The sequence below is a fragment of the Pezoporus flaviventris genome, unplaced genomic scaffold, assembly GCF_033815535.1.
Source record: "Pezoporus flaviventris isolate CSIRO_AGI_PZ_B2104156 unplaced genomic scaffold, CSIRO_AGI_Pfla_v1 ptg000045l, whole genome shotgun sequence".
Lineage (NCBI taxonomy): Eukaryota > Metazoa > Chordata > Aves > Psittaciformes > Psittacidae > Pezoporus > Pezoporus flaviventris.
Genome location: NW_026892593.1, coordinates 31295186 through 31321938, shown reverse-complemented (window position 1 = coordinate 31321938; position 26753 = coordinate 31295186). Strand labels below are relative to the sequence as shown.

Here is a 26753-nt window from a genome sequence, read left to right as displayed (position 1 = left end):
TTGCAATAAAGACCAAGTTGCATTCTGAGAATAAAACAGGCAATATTCAAAGCAAACAAATGCCTATTTCATCAACATTTTTACTTTTAGGACTTCATCAGAGATCCTCCACGGGGCTCAACTCCCTGCCAAGAGTAATTCTATCCTAACATTAACCAAAAAAAAAAAAGATAGATATTTCTTTTATATTTACATATTATACAGATTTACATTTTCTTTAATACTACAGTTGTAAAGGGAAATAAAACCTGGATACAGATTTAATATCTGCCTTTAAATGTCCCAACAGTACTTTTTCCCTTTGAAAAAATTTACAAGTCCTCTTCATCAGGTCCTTTGAACACTAGATACAGTCCACGTTCCGCAGGCCACCATCCACAGTCAAAGCACCAAATCTAAAAGGAAAAACACACCAGTGTATTCTTAGGTGATTGTCTGGATTACAGAATGAATCCTTAATTCATTATAATCTATTTATGGGGTTTCCTTCTCCTTGCCATGCACCACCACATGCATTTATATCCAACTTTTATGTGAAAAGATGGAAGAGAGGATGTTATGCTCCAACTATGGGACTCGGGAACAAAACAAAACCAATTTAACCTGACGCCAAACTCAGCTCTACCAGCAATTCACTGAAGCTTTCAGGAGATCATTACTTTTACAGAAAAAAAGCAAAGTCAGTCTGTGTAACAACATGTCTGCACAACAAGTCTGTCTAACAGTTGTGATAACAACAATATCCTCTCAGGATTGTAAGAAATTTGTTGGCCTCTTTCTCCTCACTTTATTTAAGCAATCTGAAAACTACAAAATAATATATTCAGATTGGTACAATTCCACAGTTGTTAAAAAATATGTTTAAAAGTGAGGAGGTAAAAGACGCCACTGGATCTGCAACAGCACTGTGTTTAAATTCAGAATTAATCTGTGCAACAGATATTTTTTCTAGCCAAATGTAAGTAACGCGACATAAAAACACCACAACTGCTGCGTCAGTATGATTTTACAGTAATGTTTCAAGGCTTTGGATACTTTTCTGGGGGGTAGACCTCAGATCAGCAGTTCAAAAGAGACTACAGAATCATCCCTTGATGTAAGGTCTGGATCTACAAAATATATCAAATTAAGCCAGCTCCTAGTATCAGCCCCAAAAGGGAAAACAACTGCTTGCCTTTCCAAAATGTGATTGTTCTCAGCCAGCTCTTTAACAACCCCTTCCATTTCCTCCTTTAGTTTCTTCATACTGTAGTAACAAGAAGCCAGAAAAAGGTTAAAATTTTTATAGGGACAGTTGTCTGCTGTGATTACTCACCACCACCACACAGCTTCCACCAACTTATTACATACAAAAGAAGGAACAGATAACGAGTTGGTTATTTACTAAAATGATACATCAGTATTGTCCCCTACTCGCTTCCAAGTCCGTGCCACCATCACTTTAGCAATATAAAGTTTTTCTGAAATATAAAATTCTTGGTCTTAATGCAGCAATCCCTAAGTCAACCATATTTGTGTAATAGGTATAGAATATTGCATCAATCCAATTAAGAACTTCTCACCCAAGAGTCATTTCCACTAATGTGTTTGAGCTAGGATAGACTGTATTCATTGTATGTTTCATCCCACTGGAAGCTGCAAACATTTTCTGTGGCAGAGCATCTTGTAACTGTAATAGATAAAAGGAAATGTAAGTTTTAAGTTGTCACATATACCTTGATGTCCACCCTGAAATTTTTCTTTGAATTCTCCACTGCTGTGACGCCTCATAAGACCATTACAGTATTAAGGTGGCTGATATTCCCCAAGTTGAGATCATCACAACAAGTTTTGTATTGACATGACCTGTAGGTCCCCGATTTGTTCCATCTTCTTAACTGTCTTATACTTTTATAATAAACTCTCAAAAGGAAGAATTATCTATTTGTCAATAACTGACTTTGGTGGTGCTACTAGATACAAACCAGGAACAAGTAAAATGCTGCTCTCTACCATTCCTTCATTGCTTTATGCCTATCAGGTGCTCTTCTTTCATTTTTTATTTCTTTTATAAATAATAATAATATTACTGCCTTCATTCTCTCAATTTTGAAGTAATTCTGGTAAGTTTCCATCCTGCGGAGTCACTGTCTGAATTTTAACAAAACCTCTTCTTTCATGTACCAGCAGCATTGGCACGCATCCTTGAGCATGTATCCCCTCATCCTGCATACGGAAGTAGTGTTTTTATGCTTCAGTATATTTAATCCTGAGTATTCAGTTAATCCTTTAGATACTCAGATACCATTATGGTAACAGTTACAGAGAACACTTCTCAATGAACCCACACCCATTTGCACAGATTTTTTTTGGGGGAATGCTAACATTACCAAAAAAAATCCACCCCCCCCCCCCAAAATAAAAAAACAAACCCAAACCACAAAAAAAAAAAACAACCAACCAAACCAAAACCACTAAAAACCCAAAACCCCCCAAACTCCAAATTCATCAGGATTCAAAAAAATCACACCACTCTCTAGGCCACTCCAACATCATGGAAATAGATGACCTTTAAGGTCCTTTCCAACCCAAACCATGCTGTGATTCTATGATTCTAAGCTACTATCGTCTGAATACTACATTCATGCAGCCTGTGTTTTAATGACTGCAGCCTGTGTTTTAATATGACTGCATTTAAGACTCATTATAAACAACACTAATGACACTAAACAATGTGGAACAGTTTTATCTATGCAAACACTTTACAGAATTTTGAAGTGTTCTACCTCATTTATATAATCCTGGTATTTGGATACCTCTTCTTTGATATCAAAACACTGATTGGTGAGAGCCAGTAACTGCTTCCTTGTGTGAAACATTTTCCTAAAAGAAAAAAATGGTTTCTTTTAGGAGCTTCCTGTATAAAAGTGGTGCAGTGAACATGACCAAATAGTAATCAACAGCTTGCCTTGTCCAGTCCTCAGCCTTGTCCAAAAATGTATCATACTTGCTGACACATTCATCTTTGAATAGAGTTATGGCTTTTGTAGCATGCAAATACAGCTTCTGCCTGCAACAGAAACAACCAGCGTTATATTGCTTTCAAAACTTCATTCCTCTGATTTACTTACTGAAATTTGGAGAACAGGCATATGGGCTTAAAATCCCTTCAGCCACCTTTATGTATGCTGTTGTAAGGTATAAGAATCCAACACAATGCATGAGCTAACAGTTTCATGTTTCAAAAATATTTCTTATCGGGAGGAAAATAATTATTTGAAGCATTTAGTTGCAATTATTTTTATATGAACAACTGGTAAAATGTCTTCTCTGAGTCAGTATTTATCAAGCAGATATATGTAAGGAAAAGGGATTCTAAATTGAAACAGCAGAAAGCCTTATTATTTCTTATTTGCCTTCTGCAGATACTTGGAACTTCCAGCATATATGAAGAATCTTTTGTGCTGAGAAATATACATGCAAGAAGAAAAAAATCACAGGATTTTTCTGTCAGCTTACATTTATGACAAAATTAAAAAGCAAGCAGATAAGGACAGGAAAACAAACCAAAACCCAGTTCTGTTTAGTGTTGCAGACAGTAATCCCAGTCTACTTATTCCCTTACCATGCTCTGCATTGCACCAATAGGTGAAACTAAGGGATACTGGGACACTACAGTCCAATACCTGCTTCTGGTATTTTGTTCAGTCTTGCATGATAGCTATTGGTTAATCACATTCTGGCTATCGTGTAACTGGACTGTCATCAAGCATGCACACCTACATTCAACCAGAAAAAAAACAAACCTAGTTGAGTGCTGCTCCATTCTCTGTCTAGGGGTAAATATTACAAAGGCCAACCTCAGTTGCTAAAGGCAGACAGCTCTTAACAAAAACCACTGTCATTTCTCTATAGGGTGAATCAATAAGATGTAGTTAGGATCTCAAAGATACCTGAACAGTCATAAGGAGACACTTGTGGTAGAAAATATGCCAGTACTCAAACCCATGAAAATATCACATATTAGTGCAATGACAGTTTGAGTAGTAGAAAAAGCCCTAAAATATCTTTAATCTGCCCAAGGGAGTGCAGTTTTAAACTGATGCACTGGCTTGCATCCCAGTGCTTGCCTTCTTTCCAAACATATCCTTAAGAACATAATATGAACAATAATTTTGTAGTATCTGTCACATTATGTTCAATCCCTCGCTGTTGCAGGGCAAGGATGCATCTAAGTCTCAGCATGTCAAATTTGTCTTTCCTGCCTCTACTGTCCTTTATTTCAAGGTAACCTCCCCTCTACTCGGCAGTTATCCCATTTAGCTTTCTCTTCAGGAAAATCAAGCAGCATGGTTTTTGGAATACCAGTGCCTTGTACACGTTAGCTTGCTAGCTGTAATCTGGTAGCAACAGCAAGAATTTTACAGAAGCAGTGTCTGAACTCCTGTAGCATCCAGCAAGTCTAGGGAACCACTCAACTGACCAGCCACTAGGAGAATAACTTAGTATTAGGCATCTGTGTACGGAACTGAATCAAACCTGAGACAAGTACAACATGAGCAGAGCACCTGCTCAAGAGTTAGTCAGTGGAGTTTAATGGGAGTCCAGACATCCAAGTTACATACAGACACTTCATGTGGCCACCTCTGAAGTGACAATTTTATACAGGCATGGAGAACTGCATTAAAATTTATTTTGCTTGCTATACTTCCTGGAAGATTAAATTGTTCTAGAATTTCATTCAGCTAGCCCGTATTTCATTCACCTGTAGAAAATTCTCTGCAGTTATGAAGTCACTTCACTCTTACTGAGGGCTTATTCCTCCCTAAAAAACGGGGGAAAAAATATATCTCCTGGAAGACAGTTATGCCTAGAAAATGAACAGGTATCTCATAGGTATGTAGGTATTTCACATCTACATTTAGAAGGTCTATCAGGGATGAAACTCCACTGTCAGAAAGCACCTCATTACCTCATGCTGTCAGTCCCATGTATTTAAGATATTTAAAGGCAATTTTTCACAAAGCAATCCTGAAGAGGTTATAATTTACAACAGGTTATTGGCAAGAGCACCTGAAGGACCTGAAAGCAATCATGCTATTTACCAAAGGTAACTTCAAAACTTACTTGTCAAATTTGTGAATTTGTTCTTCATTATAAGAAAGCCCTAGGATCAAAGCAGATGACAGACATTACCAGTTTAATTCTATTAGTTGTATTTATGTAAAACTCCACTAAGTGCAATTCAAATTTATGAGATTAATAGTGGTGATTCATTCATATGGGCTTTAAGATGGTGTCTTACTGAGAAAGATGTACAAACATGTTCACTGTTGCTGACTGACCCTCGATTCCTAATTTCCTAGTGGAACAAGGACTAACCTGTCCTTTATGTTACAGTTTATGTTAAAAGTGAATCAAAGAAGTTACTTACTTCGTTCTGTTTTGTCTTTTTTGAACTGATAATAAATATCTGTGATGGAACGCAGCAGCGCCTGCAGCCTTTCTGGACTAGAGTGACAAAAGGAAGAAAATGAGATCTTTTATACATAAACTTAAGTATGTATTGATGAGTTTTAAGAACTGTGACTCAATGTAAAATTCAATACATATTTAAACAATTTACTCACTTTCTGTCTTTTGGATGCATGCCTTCCTGATTTGCCCAGGTGTCAGTCAGTAAACCACCTGGAGAAAGTTTGGTTTTGATATCTTGAAGACTAGTTTCTAGCGTGCCCTGAGAGCTGGAGAGCTATGTAAGAGCAAGAAAGTTCAGTATTACCACTGGGTAAAGTGAAAAATTCCTTGAGGCTGAAAACAAACTGAGCACATTAATGCTATAGACCCATTTACTTCACTGACATTAATTGAAGAAATATGCCCATTATCTGTCTAGGCTTTCCTAAAAGCAGCAAAAGCATGGTATTATTAAAGTAAGAATCATCTCTGATGTTGGAATTTCTGTTACTCACAGAAAACACCGTGTATTTGGCTTTTTCTTTAGAAACATCATTTTGAGAATGACATAGGCTTTGTAAGATACTTACACGCAACAGTTTTGTCTGGATCTCTGAAATTTCATCCACTTCCGACGCTTCCAAGTTGATCTGCATCAGATTCTCGTATCTGGCCACAAAAAATGCACAGTTAAAAACAAGCAGTGAATACACTCAAAACATTTCTTGAATCTAGTGTAACAATAACTATTTTTTTATATGAAATACAGTGTCTGTCAAGCAGGAACCACGAAACACTGACAACATTAAATGGCCACTAATAATGAAAATATTTTAGTTATGAAAAAAAAATCCTTCTTTTTTTTTCCTACATTTGAACTGCTTTTTAGTTTCAAGCTTCCATTCTTGACTTCCTTATTCATTACTTCTACTCAGCAGGCAGTGTAAAACTATTTCCTCTCATCAAATAATTTTTAAAAGGTTACCAAATGAAAGTAGTCAATGACACACAACAAATACTCCAGTGCACCAAAATGCACTTCTGTGGAAACTTATTGGAAAGGCTGAGTTACCAAAACCTTGAGGCTGGGTTAGCAGCACCATCTGCTCATACTGATACTTTCCATATGACTTTCTTAAGTGCCAAATAAATCATTCGGGACAATATTTTTCCTGTTGAGTCTCAGGTACATTTTGTTTTTAAAAACACCATCAAAACCAGCTCAGCTGCTTCCAGAAAATACACACGTTGCTCAAGTTCAATACTTCGTTCACCTTTTCAAATAAAAGCTTTGCATTGTCATACTTTGAAGCATAGCCTTAAAAAGGGAGGACAAACAAGAGGAGCTTCGCTAACTCCATATAAGCCTTCTGAAGTCAAATAAACTGAACATCCTGTCTCTCCGTAAGAGGCTGAAAGAACACATGCAAGCATAGCAAATTCCTGTGAAAATAAGAACTGTTCCAGTTCACAAGTGACCATATTTTATTTTTTTTTTCAAATTGCTGCTCCTGCAGGTCAAAGGAGGTGATCCTGCCCCTCTCCTCTGCTCTCCTGAGACCTCACTTGGAGCAGTGTGTGCAGTTCTGGTGTCTTCAACATAAAAAGGAGGTGGAGCTGTTGGAGCAAGTCCAGAGGAGGGCCATGAGGATGATCAGGGGACTGGAGCACCTCCTGTATGAAGACAGGCTGAGAAAGTTAGGGCTGCTCAGCCTGGAGAAGAGAAGGCTGCATGGAGACCTCATAGCAGCCTTCCAGTATCTGAAGGAGGCCTACAAAGATGCTGGGGAGGGACTCTTCATTAGGGACTGTAGTGACAGGACAAGGGGTAACGGGTTAAAACTTAAACAGGGGAAGTTTAGATTGGATATAAGGAAGGAATTCTTTCTTGTTAGGATGGTGAAGCTCTGGAATGGGTTGCCCCAGGGAGGCTGTGAATGCTCCATTCCTGGCAGTGTTTAAAGCCAGGCTGGAGAGAGCCTTGGGTGGCATAGTTTAGTGTGAGTTGTCCCTGCCCATGGCAGGGGGGTTGGAACCTGATGATCTTAAGGTCCTTTCCAACCCTAACTATTGTGTGATTCTATGATTCTCTGGGATACTGCTGAGTCACAAATCAGAACCTACAGCAGTTTCTTCTGAGCTCTCAGTGGCTTTCTTCTATGGGGACCTGGCAGAAAGCATGAAGAAGCTATCTGAACCAGAGAGTGAACAGGAACCAGTCATGTCAACTAACTGGCTTCAAGAAGAGTTGGGATCACATCCCTGATGACCTGTAACTAGGCTACAGAGCTATTATCTTGCTAGTTATCAACTTTGCTAATTTCACTGGTTGGTTGTTTTGGGGTATTTTTTTTTTTAAGGAAATCTCTTTGAGCCCAGGTGTGTCATTTTGTACATGTTTGGCATGCACACAGCAAATCTGACAAATCCTTGGGTATCTACAATTACTACATACAAGATGTTCAATTTGCAATGCACTGCAGCTCCAACATGGCCTAAATCTATTCTTAAGTCTATTCTGCAAATGCAATGGTTCCAACATGTATGCATCAATCGTCTTGTGGACATGTCCATTTTCAGAGCAGCCTGGAAGCAAGTTTAGAGAATCCCATGACCAAGACACCATTTGGGGGATCCTGGCAGTAAGTTGAATAGGAAAACAAATACCATAGAAGAATCCCATGAAGAGTCTGTATCAGACTGTGTAAGAATAACACACCTTAATCTCCTCCATAAAGATGGAGCCAATGATAGTTTATGGGAAGACTGAACAGGACACTGAAAAGGCACTTTAAAAGTGGAAAAGAATTTGAGAACTGGGCATCGGACTTGGAGACGAAACAAAGATCATGAGACAGAATAAATGAAATTGGAGGATGCATTTGATGGTGCAATCTCTTCTCCTACAGACTGCCTTGAGTGAAAAGAGGTAGGGCAGAAGAGTCTGACCACTGGAAAGCATCTGTTTACTTGAAACAGAAAACAAGAGAAATAAGTGTCTTCTGTGGTCTTTGAAACCTGGAAGTCTTCTGTTCTAAAAAGTAATAATTCTTCAGTTCCTATTTTTTTTTTCCAGTTTTAAAGTGCTCTAATAAACTTTCTGCTATAATGAACTAAATGGGTCCATATGTACAACAGTGAGATTCTGTGATACAGACCTCTGCCCTCTGAATTAACCAAGATAAACAAAAATCATATAACAGCCAGGCACTTAAAACAATGATAGAAGTATTATTTCCTGTGCAGTTTACCTCTGGTATCCCTATGTGCAGTATCCCATGGTGATACTGATATCACTGATGTAGTGACGTCCTAATGTAGCTTTGTTTTTTGGTGGTTTTGTGGGGTTTTGGTGGGTTTGTTTTGTGGGTTTTGATTTTTTACTTTTGTTGGGTGGTTGGGTTGTTTTGTTTTGTTGTTGGGTTTTGGGGTTTTTTTTTGTTCAGCTGCTCTATGTTGCATTTCAACACTAAAATTCTTCCATGCAGAAAATGCTACCATCTTAAATCTGTGAAAGGGGCAGTATTTAACAGTCATCCTTAATAAACACACACAAGCAACCTCAGTGACAAAGGCACTAAAAGACTAATTAAAGGAAAGAATTGAGTAGCTTTTTCCAGGCTTTACTATAGCTTCTGAAGTCAACAACAGCAGATGAGCTAAGTCAGAGAAGAAATAAGAAAAAGAACACATACAATTACTTCTTAGTAGTAATTATTTGCTCCCATTAGGTTAAGCCACAAAATAAACACTCTAATTTGCGCATAATACTGAATCTGCTTAAGTCAATGCCATCAGCAAATCCATGCTGATTCAAACTTATTTTTATACACAAAACCCCTGAAAATAAACATAACTTAATACCACTGTCATTAAAGATACTGAAAAATCAATGCATTCAGTATAGTGCTTCTACTTACATTTTCTCAGCTTTCTCAATGTTTCTGCTGCAGAAATCCAGCCTGATGACAACCTCTGTCTTTTTGTGAACCATTTCATTGTAATCATCCTTGATTATTTCACTAAAAAGGGAAGCAATAGTCTGTAGGGAAAGCATTCAACTGCCATCTTACCAGTAATCAGCAATACAATATACCTACAGCAGTAACTGCTAGTAAGAATTCCTATCAGTTAGAGATGCATTAGTATAATCCTCCTATAAAACTATCCTGTGTAAGATGCTGAACTGTACCTCCATGTTACCAGAGATTAGACTTAAATTATTTACAAAAGAAACCAAAATTGCAAATACCTAAACCTCATTGCCAAAAAAATGATTTTTGTTTCCTCAATGACAGAAAGAAGGAAATAAGTCAGAAAAACCTATTAATATTCAAGGATTAAAGAAAACTTCCCAAGACACTGGGAGATCACAGAATTATGGTTTGATTATAAAGGCATATCTCAATTTTTTTTAAAAAAGAAACAAGTACAATGAAATCCCATCAGTTGCTTACATTAGCCATCGTACTCCTTTTCGCATCAGCTCCTGGTAAAGCAGCAAGGAAGAGGCAACTCTACAGGCATAACAGACGATACCTGTTACTGCCTGGTGGAAAACACAAACTTTAGTACTAATCTGGCATTCTCTTCACAATTGTTCCAAACCAATTAATCATTATTAGGGATGAAAATAAGTCTCTATAAACAAAAATGACACCACTTACTCTTAGGATTTACTTTAATTTCTGGAAAGTCACAAGTACATTTCTTCAGTAGTTTAGGAATTAAACACATGCATTAAAAGAGACTCGTAAAAATGGCATATTTTTAAATTCTAAGGCTAGGGACTCTTCATTCACCTAATTCCACTTACAAATTTGCTGATTTACTTAGAATTGTGAACAAAGTTTCAGAAATCATAACATACAATATTTTAATTCATTAATATAAACTGATGGCTTTCTCTTCATTAATTTTAAAGACTCCTGGTGTTCAAAGAGTCATATGCTTTCAGGACTACCATGCCTGAATACAAGGCTTGCCAGCAGCCAGTATTTTATAGGCATAGCATACATGGTGGCCACAAAGACAAAGCATGGCAATGCATCCATAAAGTAGTTCTAGAAAAGTGACCAAAAGGATGAAACAACTTCTACCTATCTCCCAGATTCTGAAAATTTACAAAAGGCAAAAATTCCACTCTGCAGAGTCCTAGAGACCCCTCTATCAAAAGAGGAAAGTTATTTTCCTTATATAAAGTTTTGCACCACGACAGGATGTTATGAGTCCTCTAGCTAACTTCAGAACTCCAAAGTGACCATCTCCTTCCCCTGCAAGCACTGAATTATGCAGTAACAGAGCACTTGGACTTTAGAAGCTTCTTTTTTTGGTTTTTGTTTGTTTTTTTAATATACAAACGTTTTGTATACAAAGTATTGCTTTAATATACTTTTGGAGCTCTTGTTAATAAATACTCTTCTGTCAATCAGAAACCTCACTAGCATGTTAAAACTCTTTTTAACATTAACATTATTCATCTGAAAATCAAGTAGCTTTCATTTCAGTATGATTATGTGAGGCAGATCTATAAATTAAAAATTGTAATTACTCACTTTAGCCATACTGGCATCCCCATCCAAATCATAACGTTGATGTACTTTAGGGAGTAAAACTGAAACACAAAACAAACATCTTCATTTTATTATTTTCCATAGGAGACTTCAGAAATTCAGACTGTTTCCTTTCCCCATGGTGTGCACTGGTTTTTACATGTATCAACACAGATTTTCATCTAATCTGTTACTGCCTTTCAATTTAACGTGGTTCTCATACACACCTTTAAAATGAGCCTTTGTCTTAAGCACTTTAAGTGACTTGGTATCTTCAGCAAACTTGTTCACTTCCTTTTCCAGACTCGCTTTTGAACATGCTTCACAGCACAGATTTCATATAGGTCTCCACTACTGATGTCTCTCCACTGAGAAAACCAATCACTTATTTCTGTTCTTCAGCCTTATGTTTGCCTATGTGGGAGACTATTCCCTCTTATCTTATACTTAGTTTCACTGAGGCTCTTACGGGCAGAACTTCAGCAAATGGCTTTTTAAAATCTAGGGTAGCCTCTATCACCTGAATCTACTTTGTTCTCACACTCACTTTAGAAAGCTCTGACACAATACAAAGGTGCTGTTGATCCTCCCACAAACAGCTCACCTACCCAGCCTCTTCAGCACCTCTGTGTGAGTGCCAGCTGGGCAGAGCAGTCAGTATGTAGGACACACTGACAAAAGCACTAGTGACTTCTCAAGTGTAGACATAGCCCCCAGCTCATCTCTTACACAAAAAGGGTCTGGCACAGGGCCCTCTATAAGCCTCTCAAAGATAAATGCAAAAACTTACTTTCTTCTTTTTTCTGTTACGGCATTACCTTATGTTCCAAGCAAAGGTAAGGTGTTAAGACCTCCTATTAACTGAAAGGCTAACCACGCTCATGACATTAAAAAATAAGAAGTCAAAACCTGAATTTCCACTTACTGAGTAATGGAACAAAAGAACCAGCTGTGAATTACATTCTACAGTCTTCCTTTCTACTTATTAAAAGTCTCATGCTTAAACATATTTCAGTACTCCACAGGCCCCACTTAACACAAGGATGCTCAGGTACCCAGCACTAGGAACAAACATGCCAGATATTCAGCATTTTGGGGGAATTAAAAAAAAAAGGGGGGGTGGTATAGGGGGAACAAGTGCATTCTTAGAACTTCAGGTATCAAAAGAGAAAACTTTCAAACACTATTTCTAAGATGTAACAGCTATAAAACAGTAATTAAATAGCTCAGTCTATTTACAGAAGATAAGAAAGGGGAAATGGCTTCCATATACCTTCCTCATAGATTAATCCGACAATGTTCACAGGTTCCCTGCTTACTACAAAGATAGGATTCTCTTCAGTCGTTCTGGGGAAGTGCTGTGCCAATCTGCTAGGCTCCAGTATTAAACGCCGACCTTCATATATCAGTTCTTGATTCTGAGATGGTATTTTTGTTTGTTTGTAGACCAAATCATGAAATATAGTAGCTCTATAATACAAACAATACATTCAGTAGTAGTTAGACTCACTGCAACAGTTCAATAATTCAGATTTTGCATTACTTAGATAAATGTCTCTTTTACTTCTGATTAAGAACTAGTTGTACACATAAAACATTTGACTTAGAAGCAGAACAAAAAGCAGCATGCTGCCCAAGCTTGCTCTGTTACAAAAACAAATACTATTTCCTGCAAAATATCAAGCTTCCCATTCTACCTCTGATTTTTCACCAAAGCGTGTCTGTGTAAACAAACTTGCTTTGGCCTGGGCAGCACCAGATGAGAGAAAGGAAGCGTACTTTTGTTTCCTCAGGCATGTGCATTTCTTCAAAGGAGATGGAAGGTTTCTCCAAGAAAAATTCTGGTGTTTTACATGTCAAAAAGCACACACCTTAAATTCAGCCTGTAAACTGACAGCCAGATTATCTCCAAAACAGGAGTGAGAAGGAAGACCAAAGACACTCTGGTGTTTTATTACCAGCAGTAAATGGATACTAAGCATAATAATTTATAACAAACCTCTTCTTCCCCCACATCTCCAAAAGAAGAAAACCCAAACCACCCAACAAACAAAACCTCCCACAAATGAAAAACCTTAAGCACACTAACATGAAGGACAAATATTCCTTCTGTGCAGCACTAGCACACTAGCACTTATTAATACTACAGCTAGTATATAAATCATCATGAATGTAAATAATAATAAAATAAATGTTAAAAAATAAAGTACAAATAGCAGTTTGAGCTCCAGGCAAGATTTCTCTGCAAAAATAGCATTTGGCCTCTTTCAAAATAAAAATGACACAGTAGAAAAATTGAAAAAGGCCAGAACTGTATTTACACATTTTATGAAATAACTGTTCACATATCAGCGAATGACACATCCTCTGTATTATCTGAAGTACGGCAGAGAAAAGACACTCATTTTTGTACCAAATTGTAAACCAGACTTTATCGTTTTTAACATCAGCACTCGATGACCATAAAGTGAACTCCATGTAACTTAGGATCCTAAATTGTATCAATTACAACTTCAGAGCCCCTATAAAAGCTTTTTATGTCAGACACAGTTGATGTGCACCTTCTGTATTCTTTAGGACAAGATAAGAAAAGAGAGAGCTAAACACAAGTCTCTGGAAAACTACCTTGTCAGTAAGTATGGTACACAAATGTGGGATGAGTTGGCATCCATTAAGAACATACACTGTAACACATCAAGGATTAAGTCTGTGTCACTGATGAAGACCAAGTTTAAGATCAACTGATTTGACCTTTACTGATTTTAGTTTTATTTTTGTTCAAAAGGCTTCTATGCACTGGGATTGCAGAGGAGAATTACAAGGTTCCTCAGATAAACTGCCAAGGGAAGGCTACTGGATTTATAACAGTGGTGATCTGAGCTCGCAGTACAATTTGCCTGAAGGAAAACACAGCAATGAAAACAGAGAACAAGAACACTTACGTATTATAGCTGTGAATATAAACTTTGTGCAAGGTCATCTGCTGTAGTGAAAAGACGTGGATTATCATTCGGTGCAGTATGTCACTTGTCTCTGCAAAGAACTGGTCAAACCCCCAGCATTTTTCCTGGTCTGCTTCAAGAATGTTCACGAGGACAGGTGTGAGCAGTACTTGCAGACCCCTAGAGGACATCAGGAAGACGTAAGACAACTTGGATCTACTTGGATCTTTTTACCTTATACGCAATTGCAACACTTCATTTTACTTGTCTCACGAATGTAAATCTAAATTGCAAGAAACTTTCTGGATCCCACTCCTGTGTTATCATGAACAACTTCTTCAAAGTTTTAACATTATGCACACCTCTAATGGGGCTGTCAGTGTGCTTATAAGCCACTGGAGCTTGCTTTAAAACAGTTTGACAGACAGCCCCATTAGAGGTCAGTGGATGCTGTACTCAAACTCACTTTAGTACTAAACGTATAACAGTAAATACTGTTCAAATATTACTTGAAAATATTAGTGTGAACACATGTTTAATACAGTCTGTTTCCTTTATTATTTCAAGCACTTCAATTATATGGAATAAGAAAAGGAAACAACTGAACATTATCATGAAAAATACATATAAATTGCAAGTTCTGCACACTATAAACTAATACAGGGATATAAACCAGACTTTCACTCTACACCCCTTATGAATCCCTATATTTGGCTTTCAGAAACAGTTGTTTCTAGAATCTGTTCACAGAACAATTTCTTTCTCCCTTACCATGTAAGAGCAGTAACTTTAAAATACTGAGGAAGTCTCAGGAAGATAAATGGGCTATGGGAGGTGTTTTTAAGATCATATTGAGATCTTAGATCCTCCATGGCTCTTCCTACTGAGGATTACGACACATTAAGCAAACATATGATGATAAAAAAAATGTAGAAGATGTTATGAGAAGATGTTAAAATGTGTTTATGTGATGTTTTTTTTCCCCTCCATGGCAAAAATGCAAGTCTCTGAACTGTCTTTTCTTATCATTTCCTTCCTACTGCCTAATCTTTGTAACGTCTGAAGTCACATTCTTGGACAAATGAATCTTCATACTCTTTCCTGAGGGTGGAGAAAACAGAGTTATAATCTTTCTTCTACTCATACCACTTCAGATTCTCAGGTGCCCATTTGTCAATTAGCAACCATGAAACTACTTGGATGGATGGGAAGAAAAAACACTTGATAACCTAAAAGTAGACTGTACTGACCTACTGAAGAGTTCAAAGAAAGCAACTACAGCAGTCAGATCTCTGTTCCAAAGATGCAATCCTCAGAGAATAATTGGAAAAACCCAATCAAGTAGTGTTGAAACATTTTGTGAGAAGTTCAAACTTACTTCGAAAGACTACAAGAAACAGGCATCTCCCGCCTCCACTCAATTGGTCCATTTTCTGCTTTCTGTACTCCAGAAATAGCACCAGAAGGCTTTTCAGTGATTATCTTGTACCTGTGATACATTATAAAAATAATACAGACATCAACTACTACCTCTTACACATACATAGGTATGGTAACTGATCCTCAAAAGGCATCAATAATATAAACAGAAATAATGGGCTGGCCTAAATTTGTAGGTGGTGCAATAACTGGGAAGCTTTACTTAGAAGCTGACAGAGTGGAGCTAAAACAGTAAACAATGATGATTAAACACTTTGGGCTGTGTGGAGAAACATCTTTGTCTACCTAAGTTTGGGAAAAACTGAGGAGAGATTTCAGGAATCACTGAAGGAAGCTGATTTTTTTCTTTTCTACAAGTCAGATTTCCAAGGCTGTTCAAATTAGGCATTTACATGACTAACTTCTAACATATTCCATGGCAAGAGATAACATTTAGCCACACAAAGTCACTTGGGGATAAAGAAGGAACAGAAGAGGGACTCGGAGGAATTACTTTAACTTGGAAACATTTAGCAACTGGCATACAATTCAGCATTGTCTAACTCTGTACTGACCAGGCTAGTATTTCTCAAATTTCTCATTAAACAAATCAGGAGCAATAGGCTTCTTGCAATAGAAAATTTCAGTTGTGCTTTCTCTTTTTAGAGGCACATACAAACTACATTTTCTTGGCTTATCTCTCAAGTAGATACAACAACAACACCTGTGAGACAATCACAAGATGGGCAGTTCCTTAAAGTAAGAAAATTGAAGTCAGCTTTGCAAGCAGTACCAGGACAGAAATGTTACTGGCCTATGAGAGGTCCCAAGTACCACCCTGCTTTATTTTTTAAATGCAACACACAGAACAACAAAATAGAACTAGACTAAGGCAAAACAGGAACCAATTCCAAACAGCACAGCATAGACACAACTTCAGTTTCACAGTCAGGAGCTGTTCTTGTTATCTTCAGCCACTGTCAACAGCCATGCTATTCAAAAAACTTAAATCTCATGCATAGGGCATGCATTTCAAGACTGCCTGGAAAGACAATCACTTAAAAGACAACAAAAACTTGCAGTACTGGAAATCTGTCTAAAAATGTCCTGATTTTGCCTGAATATCCAAGTGATATATACCACAGTGCAACAGACCAGCCCAGTACCATGGTGAAAGAAAGGTATGTGGAAAAACATCAGTATTTTGGTGGAGCTCTGATGCTTAACTCAGGTTTTAAAGTGCAATACAATAAAATCCTTGTTGAAGCAGAATGTTTGTACTGGTTTTGGCTGGGACAGGGTTAATTTTCTTCATTGCAGCTCACACAGTGCTGTGTTTTGGATTTGACCAAAACAGTGTTGATAACACAGGGGTGTTTCAGCCACTGCTGAGCAGTGCTTACACAGCATCAAGGCCTTTTCTACTTCTCACACTACCCACCAGTGAGTAGGCTAGGGGCAGGCAAGAAGTTGGAAGGACGTACTGGAAGCTGACCCCAAGGGATATGCTCTATCATATTACATTATGCTCAGCAATAAAAGCTGGGGTGGGGAATTTCCAGGATGGCAGTTGTCAGTGACTGAAGCGACGTCAGTTGGCTGACGGTGAGGAACAGGGGATTTTTTGCACCATTTGTTTTTCTGGGTTGTGTTTTCCTTTCAGCTGGGGAGGGGGGGGGGGCGGGGCTTGCACTTGTTGGGGTTTTTTTGTGTGTTTTTGTTTCTTAGTGGTTTTTGTTTTCTTATTAAACTTATCTCAACCCACGAGTTTTCACACTTTTACCCTTCCAGTTCTCTCCCCCATCCCACTGCAGGGGAGTGGGCGAGCAGCTGTTTGATGCTTAGCTACCTAGTGGGGTTAAACCACAAAGTTAAAGAATGTTTTTCCCTAAATATTTTCACTATTTTAATGTTTACTACATGTGCATAGGATTTTTGAGAAAAAGCATGTCATGGACTGACTTATTTTACAAACAGATAAAATTCTCCTTCAAAATTACCTACATCACTTCCTTGTTTCTACGAGGTCCTTCAAAGGGTCGGAAAGGCAAACTCCCTGTCGCAGCATGGTAAAAGGTCACCCCTATGCTCCACAGATCAACTGTTGCTCTGTACTTTTTCTGATGCTCTTTCCTCAAAACGGCTCGCTCGTACATGTCAGGATGCTAAAGACAAAAAAAAGCAGGAAAAAAAAAAAGAAGTTGGAATTGCTTATGAACAATACAAAGAATAATACCCTAATCTACCATTTCACAGCAAGGTAAGTTGTCATTCTAAACTTTCAGATCTTTAATCAAATAGCAAAGTTATCCTGTATAAAAGAATTTGCTTAAATGATTCTGACAGGGTATCACAAAAGTGTTCCTAGGTATAATAACTACTTTTATTAAAGGTCTACAAAAATATATAAAATTTTAGCTAAATGCTGACTATTAGAATAAAACACCACAAAAAAAAAAAAAAAAGAGGTGAAAGCCAGTATTCCTCCAGATGACTTTGAAACAAAAGAAACCAAACTAGAAAAAGATCCATAGCAGAGGAGAATATCAGTTACGATACTGCATGTGGGAAAACATGGCAGGAAGAAAACTGCCTAAGATGCTTATATTGATGCCTCTCTGCCTGCCTCTCTTCAGTTAACTAAGGCATCAAGTGAATCTTAACTACACTTAACATCACACAAGAGCTCAAACAAAAACTGAAAAATATCTACAGAGATAAAGGCAAAGACATTCATTACTAAAATACTGTTGTTCTTCCTCTCACAGAAGGCAGCAATGGAGGCTGGACCTGGAAATTATTTAAAGGCTAGTGTTGTCAGATCAGTGGAAGACCTGGCATGACCTAACATGAAAAAGGTTTAAAGTTGTAAAAATAATTCCAAACAGTCCAACCTTCACCTACTCAACTCTCATCACAAACTGCCCTGGGCTTCAAACAGTTCAAGAGAAAGTGAAATCATATGAGCTTACTAAATATTCTTCTGTGCCATAGAGAGAAACAAATTGTTCATCATCTTCAAGTTCTCTCGCAGCACCGAAGTCTGTCAGTTTGTAAACAGACTGACCATCTTCACCAATAACACGCATTATGTTGCCTGGTTTGATGTCACGATGCACTATTCCATTCTCCCGGAGATGATTCATGCCAGCCACTTCCATTAAAAAGAAAAAAAAGATAATACAGAATTTATGTATACATCTTGACACAAACTGCATAAGCACTGAATTGTAACTGAGGCTATGAAGACATACATTTTTACTTCCTCACTGGGAAATGGACATAAGAAGGGACACTCAATTAACAAAAAGAGCAGGACCAGAGAATATCCTAAACATTTTTACTTTCTTTTTTTCCAAGCAGCTAAATTATAGTATCTCCTGCTCAGCAACATCTTACCATTAAAGTAACAAACAAAAATTCTGTAACAGGCAGACACAGGTAAGCCTCATTAGTTTTCTAATTGACTCTTCTGAGATTGTCACTGGGCATCAGTCTAACATGTGACAAATAATCCTGAAATAAACAAAAATTATAGCAATGCTTTAAACAGCAATGTCATCTTAATGTAGCTATCTATATCATCTACACATAAGCAAAAGATGTGACTCCGTATGACCATATTCATTTGCTCAGTTAGTTGACAGTCATTCAAATTGCTCATCTCTTGCCATTTCAAGATAAACACACAGGTATGACTTTGTTTCAGTCAATAAATTAGAAAAAAGAGCAAAGAACAAAGTCTACGTACCCACGTCTCTCAAGACGATTAAGAACTCAGACTCTGGCAAACCAAAGGCATTAGAGGGCTCCTCTAAAACTGTGTATAAACTCCCGCACGGACAAAATTCCATAACTAGTACTTTGTGTCTAGTTGTTGTCTGAAAAAATAAAATTAAGAGGGTAAGCCTGTGACCATTGTGAAAACAATGTCAGAAAATACATATAACCACAGGATCTTAGTTAAAAAAATATAAAAGAAAATCTGTAACTAGATAGCAAATCCCATTCTGGAGATCTTCAAAAGAAGTGTAGGTTATTTATTTATATTGTTTCATGTATTTTGACCTGGAGATGGCGGAAAAATTTAAGAAAGCCTCGAGTTCTAGGTACTTAGAGGGTTGACTGCAGTATTGATAGCTGGACTAATGAAGAACTACAACACAGAAGAGCAGAGAGCAGCAACTGTCCTTCTTTCCTCTTTACTAATCTCAGCATCTGGGTCATTTCAGCTGACCAGTCTCATTCTCAGCACAACTGCAATCCATATTAACATACAGCTCTACATGTCCTATGTCATTATTTTAGCTGGTTGCAAAGCAAAAGCATCAAATTATCAGAATTACTGACACACCTCCCACTATCAGCATGTATTAAATATTCATACATGTAGATAGCTTAAAAATCCTTATTCAAGCTTAGGACAATGGCTTCTCGAGATAGCTTTGAAGAACCATAATCTGTGCAAGCATATTCTTTCAATAACAACAAAAAAAGAAAAACAAAAACCAGTGGTGGTTGGGTCAGAGTACTTACATCATCATATAGGTTACCATTCTTTAAAAATGTAACTTTATCCTCTATAGTTAAGCATAAAGAAAAAAGACAGTTACCGCAGTTACTCCCACGCACATCAGATCGTAACAACAATTCATTACCTCTTCTTCAATGGCAAACAGCTTGACAATGTTCTTATGATTTAGTTTCTTCAACACTTCAAACTCTCGCATCTGAACATCCACAGGACGAAGGAAACTCAGACTGTTAAAAACTTTGACAGCATATAAATCCCCAGTTTTCTGTTAAAAACAAACAAATTACTAATTAAACAGAAGCATAAGTCTGTAAATGTATATATGCCATTATCCAAGCATTTTGAGATCCTCTGTTGTGAATATGAGCATGCCCAGATTACAAATAGTTCAAAATAGCATTTTACGTAAGGTGAAAATTAAGATTGCACTAAAAAAAAAAAACCTGCATATATCCTGGTTTAGTCTAACATAGACTAGAAGCAAATAGACTAGCAGAATGGAAACTCAGTGTTAGTCCACAAAATCTAAGTGCTTTTAAAAACAAAGAACAATTAGCATAAGACGGGCTTCACGTTTAAGAATGACACATAAATTTAGCTGAAAAATAAAATTTCAGCAAGAGGTAGGCCACTTGCATCAATCAGTATGAGACACACATGCTTCAGTTGAGAATCTTGGCTTGCTTAAGAGACAACTTTCGGAAGCTGAACACTGCTCTTTTTCTTTATTGTTCTGTTTATGCTCATAAAGCAGTATTTTATTTTTTCAAAGAAAGCAGTGTCAGGCACTACATACTACCACCAAAATCCTGAAGCAATTCAAACCCACATAATAAGTAACAGGAGTACAGACATGAGCTCAGTCAGAGACTTCAGTTTTCAAGTGGGACTAAGCCTCAACATGCTCAAGCACCTACAGCACCAGCTGAGTGTGCAGTTCCAATCCCTTTTAGGGCCAAGTACCTCCCTGCAGCCACTCTAGGAATAAGCATACATTAGCAGCCATGTGGGTGAGAGATTCTTGCTGAGGACAAAGCCTTCCTGTTATACAACACGCTTACATGCGCTACTGGTGCCCAGATAAAAGTTTTCTCTCACTGACAAGCTGCAGGTCACACACTCAGACTAGAGGGGCTGGTGAGAGGCACAAGCATGAAAACGTAAGCTTTAAAGCGGAATCATTCTGGGAGGAAATACACTTACCTGGAAAAGCACATTAACTGTTAAATTATTCCTTAGTGTTGCTTCATGGTTAAATGTGGAACACAGAAAGCACTGTAGCTTTTATATACCTTCACTCTGATTTCACACAGACTGTCATTACTATAACAGAACATTATTTTCACCAGTCTTATCTTCATTTTGTGAGCTATACCATGAAGTTCATAGGAATAGAATGACCTACACAAGTAAGGACATTTTAGCTCCTCACTCAGGTTACAATATACACATCAGTATAACATTTGCATGGCAAAACTCCTCAAAAATGTCCTATTTTGTACTGATTAAAAATGGCATGTCACCAAGAAAATGGTGTTCTAGACATGTATGAAACATTGACTTAAGGCCAAAGACTAACAGCAACTCCATCCAGTATGATAATACATTAAGAATATTGAAAAATAATAAAAATCACAAAAAAAAGGGGTTTAAAATAATAGGGGAAAACTGTGAAAAGATAATTTAAGCAAGAAAAAAACAACATATCATGTAATGTAATAAAAACTGATTAAGACTTTCATTGCTATTTAAATTCTTAAACGAGGAGTACTTTTTCCATAAAACAAAAAAACAGAGGAATGAATCATAGGATACTTAATAACATTTCATATTTTACAAGGACAAACAGTACAATATTGGAAACAAATCCACAGAAATTACTGTATAGAACTCAATTCATTGGATGAGTGTTAACAATTAAAAGCTAAGAATTAATATTAGCAAAGATATATTTGTTTTAGGCTTAAATCTTGAATATTTTTTGTTGATTTCATGATACTACTCGCATATGGAAAAAAAAAATCAGTTTTATATATACTCAGATTAGCAACTCCTCACAAACCTTGTGTCGGCCCCGGAAAACATTTGCAGTAGCTCCCTGCCCTAGGATGTCAGACAACAGCCAGAGATAATTCAAAGTGCTCTGCATCTTTGCTCTTTGATTAGACAGTTTTCTTTTTCACCTTAAAAACAAAAGGTTAAATACATGGAATCATAATTTCGTAAAATACACAAAAGGGATTTATGTTAATTAGAAGGAACAAAACTCCAACTTAACCACAACTCCAAAGACATACAGAAACAATTAAGAACAACCAACTAGAGGAATAAAAGATGAAACAAACAAAACCAAGCTCAACAATCAAACTACTGCCGTAGAATCATAGAGTAGTCAGGGTTGGAAAGCACCTTAAGATCATCAAATTCCAACCCCCCTGCCATGGGCAGGGGCACCTCACACTAAACCATATCACCCAAGGCCTCGTCCAACCTGGTCTTGAACACTGCCAGGGATGGAGCATTCACCACTACTTTGGGCCACCTGTTCCAGTGCCTCACCACCCTAACAGGAAAGAACTTCCTCCTTATATCTAACCTGAACTTGCCCTTTTTAAGTTTAAACCCATTACCCCTTGTCTTATCCCTACAGTCCCTGATGAAGAGTCCCTCTCTAGCATCCTTGTAGGCCCCCTTCAGATACTGGAAGGCTGCTACAAGGTCTCCATGCAGCCTTCTCTTCTCCAGGCTGAACAGCCCCAACTCTCTCAGCCTGTCTTCACACAGGAGGTTCTCATGGCCCTCGTCTGGACTTGCTCCAACAGCTCCATGTTCTTATGTTGAGGACACCAGAACTGCAAACAGTACTCCAAGTGGGGTATCATGAGAGCAGACTAGTAAAGAGTCAAAACCACATGCACAAGGTCTTTTGAAAAACAATAACACCTGTGATCAATGCCATTATTGGGTGCATATGCCAAAGAAAATATATTACAGATGATGCAGATATATATATATGTATATATCTGTTTTATATATATACACACACACACATTTCCTTATTTAGATTGCTTGGGCTCCGGAAGTTGTACTTCAGTACAACTGTAAAGGAACCAGACTAGCTACTTATGAAAAGCTCTTTTACGTGAGCTAGACAGAAGTCACAAGTTAACACAAGTATTTTCAGCTACTCATTAGGACCACAGGAAGAAATTTAGGAACATTTCTCCCATGTCTAAACTTCACATTTGGTATGTCACATCTTTTCTAGAAAGAGAGTCTGGATTGCCCATCCTTCGTGAAATGTGAACTACCAGATGCTCAGGTTTTCACAGATTCAAGAGAAAAAAATGTCTGATTAAATTAAAATTATTAAAAACAACATTAGAACTGCCAGAATTTTCCCCCCTGTCAAAACAGTAGAAGCTCCAGGTGAATGCCATTCCTTTTGGGTTAATTAAAAAAAAACTGATTTTGCCATTAAATCAAGTGAAAGGCTGTAAGATCAAATATGTAGCTTCCAGGGTAAGGTCCTACAGCAGCAGCTTTTCCTCAAGCCTGCCAGCGGACCCCTGCATCCGCCTGTGTAGACCAGTAAGAAACAGCTAACTGATACCCAAAAGAAACGAAGCCCAGAACGACAGTTTCCTGTGCATGTTGTTGCAAGAAGATGGTTGGTGCTTTCTGAGGGCTCCCTGGTGCACAAGACGAAACCAGCACAAGCCTCATGGCGTCTATTACAGGAGAGCAGAGAAAGCTGCAGGCCAGCCACGCAGCACCGCTCCCTCATCCCGCTCCAGCCGCCCGCTGAAGCACCCACCTTTGCACTGCTGCTGATCCCACCCATGCCACGGCACAGACACAGGAACTGGCTCATGTCTTTGAACACATTTCTCTATGCACAGCGACTGCAGATTGCATACTTCCATTCAGCTATTTGCTCACAATAAGATGTGGAGCTTCTTGTAAAACTGTCCCAAAACATCCAGGTAACGACATGCTGCATACAGAACTCAACAACACAGCGCAAAGCCCTCACATCACTCTATATTCAGTATCATGCAGCAACACCATTTTCAAAATCTAGATAAAGTTCTTAATATAGAGAAGGGAAAAAAAGGTTTCACCACAAATCTGAACCAAATAAACCTGCAACAGCACATCCCAAACCCCTACAATTCTCAGTTAACTGTGACAATTTGCAATAGTAGAACAATTAAAATTTTCCCAGCTAGCAATTACCATAGATGCTAAAGAGTTATCTACAATGCAGACACAGAGGTAAGCAAGAGGTCTGCAAGGAAATAATGCATAGACCACTCTGTAAATCACCTGCAAAATCTCCAAATTAAAAAGTTCTTCATAATTAGAACTCTGCTTGCAACAAGCCAGCTGGCACACTGCCAGTAAGCACCTATTTTGTCATGTATTTCAGCACAATGTTCATTAAACTCATTCCAAGATGCAGAAACATAATGAATCCTTTCTAAGCAGACAGGAAACCTGCAGGAGGATCAAGTAAACAGAGTTTCTTCACTGATGTGTGCTCAAATACTAAAAATTTCAGCAGCCCATTACAGACTGAATTATTACGTTGCCTGAAGTGCCTGAAGTGATAAAGATGAGGTAGTTTATGTATGAGATCATCCCTTTACTTTCTTTACTTTCCCTTTTAAATTTGCATGAAGCTCAGTGGGTGACAACAAAACAGATGAGCTTGAATAGCATCCAATGGATTTCAAAAACCCCAACAAAACACCAAGTCACTAATGGGTTCTCAAGGTCTGGGTTTTTCACTCATAAAAATATAGATATAATTATGCCAGTATTAATCCAGGGCCAAACCAGAGTCAGTGTTGCACTATGATCTTTTTTTTTTTGTCAAAGTAGTATTTTTATAATAATAATAATAAAGTCTACACTTCTGGCAGAGTTTTCACTTTTAAAGTCTCATTTAGCTTTTAGTCTTCAAATTATAATAATTTGATTGAATAACTTACATAAGGTGTTAGACCTCCTCTGATTTCCCTTCTTAGACTGATTCAGAACTGATCTTTGCTTATTCTGACTTGATTCAGCTGGCCGAGATTTCTTTTCATATTTTCCATTACCTTCCTAAATCAATTCACTAAGTTTCATATTAAAACGCATATATATATATATAGCTGTATGTTTGGTCCTGTCGATAGATTTAATGCTGAACTTTCTATTTTTTCAAATCTCATTTATGGTCTTAAGTCTGATCCTAGATGAGTCACAAGTTCCTCACACTTGCCTAGTTCTCTCTCCTACCAGCAGTGTGGGTTACTATCCCCCATGACTCATTAGCACTGCAAGGGTTTGGGGGGTGCTTTTTGGGTTGGTTTTTTTTTTCCTGCTCTGCTGATACGACTTCTTTATTTACCAGCAGGGGCAGTTGTAATAGAAAAAGACTGCATTGCTACCGTGACATTTTAAACTCCCAGTCTTTGAAGCAGGAAGCACTGACTGCTTCTAATTCATGCAAAGTGTGCTGCTACCTCAGGCATGTGGGATAAGCACACAAAGCCCTGTTAACAGCTACAACGTGCAAGTTCTCCAGGAGAGTAGGGCAGAGGAAGAAGTTAAAGTGAAGGCTCTTTCTGCCTACAAACAAAATCCCATTTGCCACCAAAGCAGACAGGCAAAGCTCTGAGGTTCTGAATAAATGTTATGTTAGAATCATAGAGTCTGGTAAACACAACGGTTTTACACTTCCTGTATGCCCACTCTAAGAGAAAAAGGACACCTAGCCTAGGAAATGCCCCCCGTCAAAGTTCCTGTTTCCTGTATCTGATCTCCTCCTGGGAGTTTCCAGTCCAAAAGCCAGTATCTCAATTCCCAGACACCCTGCCCTGGGCTATACGAGGTGCTGCTCTGAAGAACACGGAGCAGGACATGCAAAGGCCCGCAAAACAAATGCCGAGCCTGACTCCAGCGCTCCTCAGCACCACTGCTCTTCGCGTTTCCAGTCCGTAACGGGGGAGGAGGACTCCGCCTCCCGTCAGTGACAGCAGCTCCTGGAAAGCTATGGGGGGCCACAGGCCCACCCCAGCCACCAGCCACCCCCGCATTCAGAGAGGTGCGAAGGGCACGGTGCAGCAGCTCATCTCTACAACAGGACATCCTTCCTGAAGTAAAAGTTTAGCAACTTCTACAAACACGAAGGCGACACCGCTACCTGAGGAACGCTTTAAACAAACCACCGCAAACATATGCTTCGCTTGGCTTCCCCCCTCCGCTTCCAGTTACAAAACTAACTGGATGGGTCGCGACCTGCCGACGTTCGCCAGGCTAAAAGCCATCGAGAACCAGGGCAAGGGACGAGCTCCAGACATGCCGCCGAGGGCACAGGCCGGCCCCCACTTTGTCCACTCCGGCCGGGGGCAGTTACGGGGGGCTGCCCGTACAGCCGGGTCCGCAGATGCCTCAGGGGGCTCCACCGACGTCCGCGACCCTCCTCGGGAGCCGGCAGCGCCCGGGAAGGCCCCGCCGCCGCCGCCCCAGGAAAACGAAAGCACCTCAGCCCAGAGGCAGCGCGGAGGGAGCCGCTTCCCCGCAGCGGCGGTGAGGAGACGCGGTTCATCTCCGCGCCGCCACCAGCACCGGCCACCCCGCCACCGCCGCAGCCTCCCCCGCACACCACCGACCCCACGCACCGAGCCACCTCTCGCCCTGCCTGCCCAGCGCCCCGGCCCGGCCGCTTCCGGCTTCCTGCAGCGGCGCTGGGAAGGCGGAGCGGCAGAAGCACCGCCCCGGCGGCTCCCGGCTGGGCTGAGCCGCTCCGCGCACGAAGGTGAGAAGGCGGCGGGGCCTAGTCACCGTGTTGTCCCCCGCTGAGGGGATGAGGGAGCG

The 26753-nt window shown here is 39.0% G+C and overlaps 1 protein-coding gene across 6 annotated transcripts; it reads right to left on the bottom strand.

Moving 5' to 3' along the window:
• On the bottom strand, nt 1–26753 carry TBK1 (TANK binding kinase 1). 6 transcript variants are annotated; one of them, XM_061467852.1, is made up of 21 exons: nt 26558–26750; nt 21946–22066; nt 20008–20148; nt 19101–19230; nt 18322–18503; nt 17354–17514; nt 15309–15419; nt 13931–14110; nt 12262–12458; nt 10992–11050; nt 9894–9985; nt 9357–9458; nt 6027–6105; nt 5610–5731; nt 5414–5490; nt 5107–5146; nt 2948–3049; nt 2766–2862; nt 1563–1669; nt 1175–1246; nt 1–395 (listed from the first exon to the last, which is right to left on the bottom strand). In XM_061467852.1, the coding sequence occupies exons 2-21, from the start codon at nt 22030–22032 to the stop codon at nt 344–346; spliced, it is 2190 nt and encodes a 729-aa protein (XP_061323836.1). In that variant the 5' UTR covers nt 22033–22066; nt 26558–26750; the 3' UTR covers nt 1–343. The 6 variants fall into 6 exon arrangements, 3 of the variants coding, with proteins under 3 accessions (XP_061323836.1, XP_061323837.1, XP_061323838.1); XM_061467853.1 differs by lacking the exon at nt 26558–26750 and adding an exon at nt 25270–25337; XM_061467854.1 differs by lacking the exon at nt 2948–3049.